The sequence below is a fragment of the Strongylocentrotus purpuratus genome, unplaced genomic scaffold (genome assembly GCF_000002235.5).
Source record: "Strongylocentrotus purpuratus isolate Spur 01 unplaced genomic scaffold, Spur_5.0 spur5_scaffold_4, whole genome shotgun sequence".
Lineage (NCBI taxonomy): Eukaryota > Metazoa > Echinodermata > Echinoidea > Camarodonta > Strongylocentrotidae > Strongylocentrotus > Strongylocentrotus purpuratus.
This window is the reverse complement of record NW_022145610.1, coordinates 30,228,949-30,241,534: the sequence shown is the minus strand read 5'-3', so window position 1 is coordinate 30,241,534 and position 12,586 is coordinate 30,228,949. Positions and strand designations below refer to the sequence as shown.

Below are 12,586 nucleotides of genomic sequence, written 5' to 3'. Positions count from 1 at the left end.
TAACTAAACCAGGAAGTGAGTGTAGTAGATACGGTGTAGTGGTATACAAATTACCTGTTATTCTCTATTTCGGCTTGCTGATCGCATAAAGAAAAGAATCACGACAATAAGCCCGTTTGGGCGATCACTGTTTTGTTTGGGTTCCTTTATGTGTCACCGAAGCGGTGACCTCTTATATACTTCCTGGTAATAAAAAAAAAACCAAATGCCTATAATGAACATTTTATGGCACATTTAATGAAATACACGCTTATTTACAATTAATTTGTCTAGGCATAATCAAGTATATTGGGCCGTACGGCTCTAACGTTTAACCCCTAACAAGTTCTATAGAATGATGTTACTGAATCTGCAAGACTCAATTCTGAAGAAGAATTTTCCTCACTATAATTAATTATATTGAGCCCCTGGTGTCAACAATGATTAATCCCATATATGATAATTGTGTTACTTCGTTTTTTTCCTGTTCTATATGTTGCTTGTATTTTCTTGCCTGCATGTTAGAGAATAATTTAGGAGTAAAAGAACATCTATTGGTAACTTTTTGTTTGATTGGTTGTGTATCGTTTTTGTTGTTTTAGTGTTTTGGGCCAAATATTTTTCGGGCAAGTGCCCCCCCCCCCCCCCCCAACTCTCATCCTCATCCAGCCTCAAGAGAATTATGGACCCGCCACTTTGAAAATGAATTTGAGCCCCTCATTTAAAACTGTCTCCAATCAATGGATAATCAATAGTATCTGTTGTAATACTGTAAAGAGCGCCATCACTCTCTCGTAACGAAGTAGGTTCTTGGTCAAGTTTGGAGGTAGGGCTCCCATATAATAATTATAACGCAAGCTCATACGATTATCATCTCATTCAGTCTTTCTCCCCCTCTCCCTGTTTCTATCGTTGTCAAAATCCCTTTAGGTGTAACCCCCCCCCCCCCTCTTTTTTTTCTGATTATGTTTCTCTGCCCAAGTCGTGCGCGCGCGTTCTCTCTTTCTTCCTCTCAATCTCAGTCACACGAGTCTCTTATTTTATTTCTCTTAAGTTCTGTCTCTCTCCGGTCTCCTCTGTCACTTCTACTCATTTTCCGTCTCCGTTTGTCTCCCCCTCCCCTCTCTCTTCCAAAGACACTTCCCCTCTTTTCTATTGTTTCTTCTTCTTTTTCTTAGTTTCTTTCCATCTCTGTTTGTCTCAACCCCCCCCCTCCCCCTCTCTTTATTGTCCTTCTAGGCTTCTACATCCCCTATGTCTCATTCTGTCTCTCCCTTTCTCCTAGATAAACTCATTCTTTGTCTTTATTGCATACCGGTATCCCAAGTTCCGAATAGCCCTTTTCAAACAAACCCCTTTGTAAAAAGAAAAACACTTATGAAACACCGATCTTGTTCACATTAATCCATTTCATTGGTCTCTTTTTCTTTTCTTTTCATTTAAGTTGAATAAAAAATATATATACAAGCAAGAAAGAAACCACAATGCATTCATCATAAAAATAAGACAAATCAATCAAAATTAAATAATTTATCCTAAAATGATAATGAATACTCAAGCCCACACCATTAGATCTGACAAAAACAATTAATAAATAGTTCTATTTCATGAGCAATATATTGACTAAAAATGTAATATCAGTATGAAATACTGAGTTTATGAAAAGCTATTTAAATTTTACTATCCTCTTCAATTGCATAGACAATCTAAAAGTTAAAACAAAATTAGATTGAACTATGTGTATCTTCAATCAAAATATTGTATCGAGATAGAAATAATCAAACTACAATCCAGTTTAAATTCCTCATCCTAATCATTATCGATAGACATCACTTAAAGGTAAAGACCAGTATTGGAAACGCCCCAATTTCAAAAAATGAAATGGAAGCTCTCATTACCAATCATGTGAAAGAATATGTTTTGACTAATACATGATGATAACAAAATTGCCGGGAAACTGCCTACTAATTCATATATTTGGTAAATTTGTTTCTCTCATGGTCTGTGAGAGATATAGGGTAGTCCCATATACATCTTTCTGTGTATAGTGCTTGTAACTTTACAAAGAATGGGCCAAATTTCTTATCATTTTGATGATTCCAGAACCTTGCAGATGCTAGATGCTAGATGATCAACCTTTTCTGATCGATTCCACAACGTTTCTTTCACAATGCAATCGCATGACCATAACTGGTCTTTACCTTTAAAGTGAGATTCTGCACAGATGTGCAAATTTGTATTTTATATCCTCCACCAATACCAGCAAAGACATTTTTAAAACTTTCTTTAATCAAAATTTTGAACAAAAGAAGCTGTTCCCTGTAAAGTTTTACAATTCATTTCTACAGAGAAATTATATTTAGAGTTGTTTTTAATAAATATATGGCACATATGAAATCAGGTATATGTCTACTCTACAAGATACCAAACTATATTTATAGGGTTTTAAACATGATTGAAATAAAGAATGGAAAATCTAATTATTACAGACTTGATTTAAAGAAACATTTGAGATTCAATGTAAATATAGTATTTTGTAAAATGTTAACAAAAAATTGTATTGTCTTAAACCATAATCACATCAATGATAATAATATTCTGGGCTAAAGAGTGCTTAACATATTGAGAATGTCTCTGAATGAGCGTATTACAGCAATATCACTACCTTGGTCGTCACATTAAGGCTTGCTCACAAACAATGTGTGCACATTCTTCTGCACAACAACTTCTACATCCTTCTGGGTACCCATTTAACACCTGGGTGGAGAGTGGTAAATGTGGATTCATGTCTTCCCAAGGACATTAGTGCCAGGATGGGATTTGAACCCTAAACCCTTGGATTTAGAGTCAAGTGAATGAACCACTATACCACGACACCTCCACATGTTTATCTTACATAAATCTGAAAACCCATTTGTGTAGCAGCACTCTAAATAATCGCTGAAGGTCAAAGCCCCATTGCACTACTTACAGCTACTTGCGCCCTCTTAATAGCAAACAATGCCTTATCGGTAACCATTGGTCCCCCATGGTCCCCCTTTTCTTATGTCAATTGAAAACTAGTTTGATGAGATATCCATCTGTCAGTGACCATGCAGGGTGGTCTAATCCCTCCTGGCCAAACTAGTGCAGAGGGGCTTTAAAAAACTACAGTTCCTTCGTGAAAATTTCATCACTAATTTTGATCTTCAAAAAAGGACAGTATCGAACCCAAAAATTGTGCACCCTTGGCCCAAATACAAAATAATGAGTATATTACTATTTCTTACAGATAACAAAACAATTTTTAAACTTAGTTTTAAAAAAATGAATAAAAATAAAGGCACACTGATGTTAATGTATATAACAAACTTGTGACACAAATTATTTAATATCAACAAATATATTGCATGTTTCATAACTTTTGGCACACTCTACATAATACAAGTTTATTCACAAATATCAGAGCTACTTGCTTAGTCATTTCAGTCGCTAATTTGATGGAAGGAGGTTCTATTATTAAGATCATGTGAAGACAACTTTACAGAAGACAACATTTTTGCATCAGAATTTAGCTATTCTGACTGAATTATTAATGACATTTGGAAGTTTTTTTTCATCGTCATCTGTTTCATAATATGATTTTTAAACTAGAGAAATAAACTCAAGAAATTAAAAAGAGACATGAATTGAGTTCTTGCAATAGAATTTTTAATTTTGCCATTTGAGTGATCAATTCGAAATATTTGGAAGTTTTCATCATCATATAATTTTTCACAACAACATGATTTCCAAATGGAACAATTAATAGAAGACATAAACTAAGATTTGTTATTGCAATAAAGTTCTTCTCTTGCAATTTTGGAAATGTTATCATCAATGCTTGCAAACAATGCGATTTTCAAATAAACTTCATAGAAGACGCGGATTGAGTTAGAATTTTACATTTGTGATTGAAATTATTGTTTAATAACATATGGAAGATTTTACTATTATCAGGAGAAGATGTATTGATGGAGGCAAAGTTGCAGAAGACATAAAACAGAGGTTGCATCAAATTCTAATCTTGATACTAAATGTATTTGATATTTTGATCATTGATCAATAAATGGAAGTTTTTAATTAGTCTACACTGTTTTCATGGCATGATGAGTTTCAAATGAAGACAGATTTACATTTGACATGAAGTGACAGACGATTTTTTTGTCAGAATTCTACTTTTGTGATTGAAGATATTTAATCAATAACAATCAGAAGTTTCTACCATCACCTAATATTTTCATAAACAGATGAGTTACAAACCAAGACAACTTAACATCAGACATAAAATGACGAATGATTTTGCATCAAGCTTAACTGTCCCTTTTTAATAGTTTCTGATCAGTCATATTGTACCCCATACAAAATACATGCACATGTCCTTTGAAAAAAGGGGACCCATATATAGGATCAGAATCAATTCTGGGAAGAAAATTCAAAAATTTTCAAAGTAGAAAACACATTTAAAAATAAAATACTACTTAACAATACCAATGCATCATAATGAGTGACGATACATCCTCAAAGCTAAAAGGCAGAAAGACGTAAAATTATATCTTCATCTTTTTTACCAACAAATATTTCCTCCTTTCAAAGACACATCATATATTTCAACAGTATGCATAAGTATATAAATGTACATCCATTACAAGTAATATTTAACTCTTTGGAAACACAAATACTATAGAATCCGACTCCAACTCTCTTCTCGTACCAACAGATGATAGACAAAAAGTTTTTTCCAAGCTCAAAGGTCGGCTCCTAACCATTCGAAGAACGTTTCCACGGTCGAATCTTTTCAAAAGAAAACTGTTGTTTGACTGTCCTTATGGAATGGTCCTTTTCTATGATCAGCGAGCGAGCCGCGTTAGTTCTAAATGTTTCCAGCACAAATCGGTAAAATTTATCCTCCACTGTCCAAACGTCGTTGTTCTTGAGCGTGTCTAACGTGTAAGGCAGAGGATTGAGCTTTTGCACTGTCTTGCGTAGGTGAGATTTTTCTCCTGTGGGCAGAAAAGAAAAATGAGGGAATGGATAAACATTTTTTAACCTCAAGTGAAAAAGAAATTTTGGGGATACAGGGTCAAAGATGACTTGGTACAGTCAAACCTGCTTTAGTGACCACCTGTCTACAACAAGCACATTTTTTGTTTCCCTTGAAAATGGTTTCTCATTGAAACATGTACTAAAGGAACCTCTCAACAAAGACCACCTGTCTACAAAGTACAAAGATTACTTTTTGTGTTTCCCTTTGGCGGTTGCTATAGACAGGTTTGACTGTAAAATGTTTAATTGCTATTTTTACTAGCTGGGGGAAAGCAGGAAGCTTGGTTGTGCAACACCTGTGAAAATTGCTTCGTGATTAATATCCCTCAATAAAAGAATTCTCAATTTAAAGCCTGTACCCAACACTATACTTAAAGAGAAGGTTGAGTTCTGGGAAGAGGTGAAAAATAATTTGTGAGCGTTACTCATTCTTATTATGCAAGTGTGGAAGAACATCAGATAAGACATGTTCCCTAAAAAGCATGGCTCTTCAAATGCTTTCATATTCTACATATGTCATGTAACATTGTAAAACTCTGGGGTAGGATTTTTACACTAAATGTTCGTGTAGTCCCATATACATCTTTCTGTGTACAGTGTTTGTAACTTTACCAAGACTTGGCCAAATTTCTTATCATTTTTGATGATTCCTGAACCTTGCAATACACACAAATTCTTATATGCTACATGATCAACCTTTTCTGGTCGATTCCACACCGTTTCTTTCACAATGCAATCGCATGACCAGAACTCAACTTCATCTCTTAAACCCTAACCCCAAGGCCTCCTTCAGATATGATGCAGCAAAATCCTGAAGTGTATTAATTATGATGCAAAGTATAACACGCGTCGCACGTTAAAAAAACTGTGGCGTTTTGTTGCGGCCTTTTACAACATTATATCTGAACGAGTCTTAACTCTCTACACTGAACCAAAACCCTGTTGTTACCCTTACCCTATACCTTTGATGAAATGAAGCCCAGGGCATATGTCATCAGATGATCAGGGCAAATAATGGATAACTATTCTGACAAAGTAACCACAAGACCACATTAGGCATGTCTTCATTAGCTCGAGATTGCCAAATAGCCCGCTCTTTCTGATTTGGGAAATAATCCTGAAGTTACAAATCACGCCTTCATCAGCTCGAGATTCAACCTCGAAACTTGAGACTCGACCTTGAGAAATTAGCTCAAGATATTTTGCTAAGCTTTCGCCCATAGTGCGATTCTTCTGGCTGGTGAAGACGCTCCGGACAAATAGCAGGATATTTTGCCAAATAATGGGGTATTTTGCAAACTATCCCAAATATCTTGGGATGATTATCCCGATCAAATATCCCGCTAATTGCAACTTCGGGCTGATGACCACAAATGACAGTGTCAGGATTAAGGACACTGTCTGTCCCTTGAAGAGGATATTCAATTCCTATTGCTATGCTATGCCGTATTTCAACAATCATCTGCAGGCACAGACTCAAGTTCGACACTTTACCACACTTGATAAAGCCTTGGGCAGAGTCTAGCTCTGGCAGTCTCTGGCTGTATCCTGAGCAGCTAAAGTACAGAGCCTATGCAGTATGCCTTCAGCATAGTCTCATCGCGCAGACACTGTCACAAACAGCGACTGGCAAGGGTTCATGCCTGCAGACTATTTCAACATTACTCTTCACAAGGGCTCATGTTATATTGGAGAAAAGACAATTGGATGATAGCTTATTAGTTTGCGGATGCCCAGGAGCGCATTGATCGGTAGGTGGAGCGGATGGGCTATTCAATCCAACCTCACGTTTTGTTTTATTTGTCTACAGATTCCTAGGGGGACAAGATTATCAATACATCACAGGGCGAGGGTTAGGGTAGGTCATCCCAAGAAAGTGATTAAAGTAGAGAGGGAGAGGGAGAGAGAGAGAAAGAGAGAGGTAGAGAGAGAGAGAGAGGGGGAGAGATATATATGGAAAGAGATCTCAAGAGAGGGGGGGGGGGGGGGGGGAAGCAAAAAAAGAAGCAAAAGCAAACAATCACATAGAGAGAGAGAGAGAAAGGGAGAGATAGATAGGTAGAGAGAAAGAGAGAGAGAGAGAGAGAGAGGGGAGAGAGAGATAGAGAGAGAGAAAGGGGGGGGGGGAGGGAGATGTCCAAAACCTTTTAGGAGCCAAGTTTTAGATACCAAATACTATAAAGTTATTCTGCAATACATGCATATAATTCTAAAAACATGCATATCCCAGAAAAATGATATTCAATGTCTCGAGGGCTACGGCTCAACAAGATTCCCTTTAAAGCCCGAAGAATACTATACAAACCTTTCATAAAAATATGATGTGCTCCTTTAAAAAATGATGGAAGGGAGGCCTCTAGCATCGCTACAAACTCCTCCATATGCTCTGTTACTCCGACCAAGAAGTATTTATTGACGACGTTGGACTTGGCTTGTTCTAAGGCCCATCTGCTGCCAGGTTTCCTGAACAAAAGAGCGATATCAATCAGAAAGAAGACAAAAACACATGAGTATGTGAGGAGCAAAAGGTCACAACTGCTTTTCAAAATCATATATACACTATTAGGCTCTTATATTGTTTTGCTTGCTCTAAGGCAGTTGTTATGCGCAAGCCCCTCCGTTTTGAGAGAGAGAGAGAGATCACAGTGCTAGAAAAATAAAAATAAAACTAGTTTACCACAAAAATATTAATTACATCAAGTGCAATTCCATCATTATTTAATAAATCTCAAACAATACACATTAACAAAATAAACCTGTGCTTTATTTTTTATCATCTTTACTGGTATACAAACTAGAACATGGAAAAAATACTAGTGGAGTATATATAGTATTACTATAAAATCAAAGGGACTTTTTAAGCCAATAGGTCCTATGTCACATCTAACAACTTTGCTCCCTAATAGGAGGATAAACCATACCGGTAAATAGAATTACCGGTATCTACACAAAAAAAGGGGGGGGGGAGCATTTTTTTTATCCAGATTCTCTGCCATGTGAAAAAGAATAAACACATTAAATTTTGTCAGTTGCATTGTGGTCTTTCAGGTGTATTTTGGTAAAATCCCCGACAAGCCCACCCCCCCCCCCCCCCAAAAAAAAAAAATCACATATCTCATGAGCATTTGGATACTATAATGTCATTTTTAAAGGAAACTTTTCAGATGATATACAAATGGTAGCAGGTTGAGAAATTTATATATTTTTTTTCTTCAATCGACTAGAATTTCCATATTGTGTTTTGTGAATGTATGCATTTAATGATCCACAGACAATTTCTTTTTCTTTTTCTCAGGGACTATTTTATTATTCAAGTCTATAAGGGGCTCTCTTTTTTAACCTTAGGGGCAGAGTGCCATGTTATTATATATCCAAAATCAAATTGTATCTAATGGGTTAACTGATATTTTGTTCCGATTCCAGGGGTTTTCGGAGTAATGAATTGTGATTCATCTTGAGAATGTAACTTGTATGAACGACTCCCCAGGGAGACATGTGTCTATGCAAATTTTTAATTTTTCCTGGGAGTTATGATCCATTCAGTCATTATACCCGAGTCATAATAACAGATAATGCATGCATGTCTATGCCCTGTGCATATGGGAGCACTTATAATGACTTGCAAGTAATGGACATGCATTGTACGACCTGTCAGTCATAAAACCGGATCTACATGAATACATGAACGATTACATCTACCGGTATTCACAGGTTGGGATGGGAAAAGGGGAGGATTTGATGATGAGAAAAAAGAAAGTGAACCCTGGATAACATTAAGAGACAGCATGCTCTGAAATTTGAGCTCATTTTGAAAGCCACTGCAGGCTTTTTTATTACTCACTAAGACACTAATGTGAATTAAGTCATTAAAAGTTTTCTTTTTTCCTAGCTAGACATCTTTCAAAATGTTTCTTCTCATTATTTGCTACCGGTACTGATTCATCATTTCCTTGGAAAGGGGTTTTTCTTTAATTCTCATGGTTCCCTTCTAAGGGCGCGTTTATTGGGTCTTGCCACTAGATATGTACATATCGAACCCCACTATTATACCCCACTATCGAACCCCACTATACGAAAGTGATTTGCGGGATGTCGCGTTTATCGTCTCTTCACGATTCAAAAGAAAGGCCTTGTGTCTGCGCAGCTGTTTTGACCCAGGAAGCAGACAGTTTCTCGGAGGTCAACTACACACACATGCTTGTACACAACACATGGCGCGCGCTAGCCTCCGAACCCTTAACCTGGGAGGTCCGATTTGTATGTGGGGTTCAAAACTGTATGTCACATTCAAAACACACCTTTTTGCGTCTTTAGATATGCCCATATCTAAAGACCTTTAAAAAAGGCTTTGCGTTTATCACCTTCTAAATTTGCCTGAAAGGCGTTTGAGAAACGTGATTCTAGCCAAAAATTTGGTCAATAAACGCAACCTTAGAGAGCTATGAAAATCTTTTCTCAGGATTAACATGTTTAGCAAGTTAGTTTCATATACATATTCCCACAACTTACATTGCTACACAGTCCTATAGAGGGCCTCATAATACAGCAATCACAAACTATTGCTTTCACTTCTTTTCCCTACACCCTTATCTGCTTACTTCCAAGACCTCCAGAGAGCAATATAAATATTCCAACTTTACAGAATGACAAAATAAAGGGAAGGATATGAATTTGCTTTATTTGATATCCTGGACTTTCTCGTGATACATGTTCTCATTTAAGGCTTCATCTTGTTAAACCCTTAATAAATAAACCTGATAAATAATTTAAAACATTTAAAACACCTTTCCTCTGTTAGGACAGGGCGCAGTATTCTTCTGAATAATTAATAGGCCTACATCAGAAGAGGTTGCCTTTATTGTATCTCTGGGTGCACTGCGTTTATTAACTCTTGCTACTTTGCGGGATGGAGCGTTTATCAACTCGTCACGATTCATTTATCAATATGCAAATTTGCCTGAAACACGTTTGAAATCGCTGATTATAGGGTAGAAAAGAGTTGATAAACACACCCTCTGTTTTGTTTTGTGTACAAATTTTGTAATGCCCATGGAAAGGAAATTCCATAATCCCCAATAAATATTATTTTCTAAGACAGCATCTTACCAGTGACCTGAGTTCTTTTTTCTTTTCTTGATATTGCAAACACTTCTGAAGAATATGTCAATATCACTATAAAAACTGTGAAGTAAATACCAATTTCCTACTCTTTTCCAAGTTAGCGATTTATTGGTGATTGCTGATGTATCATAACCCATCATGAGCAGGGCTCTAATATGAACCCCTCACCAAATTTTTGAAAGGTAATATTTGATAGGCTTTAAAATACCAAATTACCCCTTGTAGAATTTTATCTCTAGTTTACCACCAGCCCAAGAGAGCAATGAAAAACAGCTTTTTCCCACTATCAGTATCACCTCCTTCTTATCCGCCCATCTCAGCTCCGCCCCCCAGGAGGGTACAACCCCCACCCCCCATGGGTACAACCCCAACCCCCCTCTAATCTCAAGCATCTCCCAGGACTGGTAAACTGACCTATTTTTAAGGTCACAGATTGAGACCAGCGAAGAAATGCTAGTCTTGATATTCAGGCTTTTTACAGATAGTGTATTAGTACTGAATTGAATGAAATAAAAGATTGAAAGTCAAATCTATCAAATGAATGAAATGAATCAAATGAATTGGATAGAGTTTGGTAGAGAGCCACACTAAATGGTCTCACATCCCTAAAATGCACAGCTGATATGGCATTTTCTCGAACTGGACAGCTTAAAATATCCACCACCTTCAAAATCACTTTTTATTTGACCAATTAAGAAAACTGACCTTCTTAGATCTTCATAGATTCATGTAAACTTATTTCATTTTTCCCCCAACTCCAGTCATAGTTCTGCTGTAAGATAGACTTAAAATAAGAATAAAAAATCATGAATTGTTGCCATCAAGTTACTTCTTCATACCTGCAAATCTTCCACAGATAAAATTAAGAATTTCTCAAGACAAAATTAGGAATATACCATGTATACTTTGTGTGTTTGACACGGATGATGTTAAAAAATAGAGGAACCCAAGGATCTGAACATTAGTTTGAAGCAGGATTCATTGCTCCAAGATAGCAATGATTGGAAGCTATTCCTCTAGTACCCCTCCCTTTAAATCATGCATAGAGTTACATAAATGTAAAACTATCAGACTCCCTGTTTGTGCTCTTATGTTTTGAAACGTGATATATTTGTGATCTATTTTGTTAAAGCCTGGAAAGACTAGACTATATCCTACACATTCTAGACCCCAAAACTAAGATCTGACCTTCAGATGGCGGGCGAAAGCTGATGATTATTTGCCTTCCCAGACCATTAGCAATATCCAAATGAAATGAAGAGAGAAAAGAAAGATTGACTTGACCGTGAAGGAGGGGAGGACCGGAGGACGGTTACTTTATCAAGAATTTCAACCCCTGTTCTCACCAGTGCATCGATGGAAATATCTTCTGCTGTGAATCATCTAGATCTGTAAGATAATGTCCTTTAGTACCCCCCCCCCCTTCCCCTAATCCAGAATAAGAAGAAAGAACTACCGGTCACTTGGCTGTGAACTAGAAAGAATAGTTCATCAGACTTCAAGCTCTTATTCTCGCCAGTGCGTTTGATTGAAATATCTTTCCTATGGAAATTAAGTTTGTTAGTTTGCAACAAGTTTGCAGTGTAATTGCAGCAAGCTGATTTGGTACAAAACAAGCTTCCTTCTGCAAAATATTTGTTACCAGGGTAATCTAGTTGATCCAATGGCATTTGAACCCAAAGTGATGAATTTGGGTATTACAAACCTCATTTTATTTCCAGAATTACGAAGAAACAAATTCATTACACTGATTTCCATTATTTCATCATAACCTTCAATACAGGTATGGTAGTTGTAAAATTGCGGTTCAAGGGTTTGGGTTGCAAAATATCCATTCAATATTGTTTAAATATTGCCTTCAGAGGTTTAGATGGCAATACTTCAGCCTAAATTTGCAGAAATCTAAAAAGCAGAAATATATGCCTAAATATTCAATGTTGAAGTGCATTCGCGATATCTATCCAGGCCAGATCGATATGATAATTTACCAAATATATCAATTAGTACCGGTAGGTGGTTTCCCGGCAACATTTGTATCATCACGTATTAGTCAAAACATATTCTTTCATATGATTGGTTATAAGAGCTTCAATTTCATTTTTTGAGAGGGGGCCTTTCCAAAACTGGTCTATACCTTTAACATCTTTTGTTTGTAATTGAATGTCTACGCCCCAGCATTTCCTTGGAAGCATGTATGTGGGTAGTGTGAAGGTACCTTGTTAAAGATAAACTCCAGTTCTGGTTTTAAAAAAAAAGAGATTAATTCTCACAGAATCAAACAAAACTTACACTTAATGTTCAAGATTACAAATAAATGACATGTGCCAAACAATTTTGGAAGAAAATGTATACTGGCTGAGTAATGAGCATAGAAAGACAAGGAAATCAAGGTAGTACTAGCCCCAACACCATGTGTGTTGTC

At 36.6% G+C, this 12,586-nt stretch overlaps 1 protein-coding gene across 1 annotated transcript in view; it reads right to left on the bottom strand.

The window, feature by feature from the left end:
* Positions 1–2,554: 2,554 nt before the first annotated feature.
* The window catches only part of LOC100890874 (heparan sulfate 2-O-sulfotransferase 1), a 62,914-nt gene continuing 52,882 nt past the window's right edge, over positions 2,555–12,586 (bottom strand). Inside the window, exons 6-7 of the mRNA XM_030997114.1 lie at positions 7,349–7,506; positions 2,555–5,000 (exon numbers count right to left, since the gene is read on the bottom strand). Coding sequence (XP_030852974.1) covers positions 4,759–5,000; positions 7,349–7,506 — 400 coding nt within the window. The 3' untranslated portion in view covers positions 2,555–4,758. The remainder of the gene's footprint in view (positions 5,001–7,348; positions 7,507–12,586) is intronic.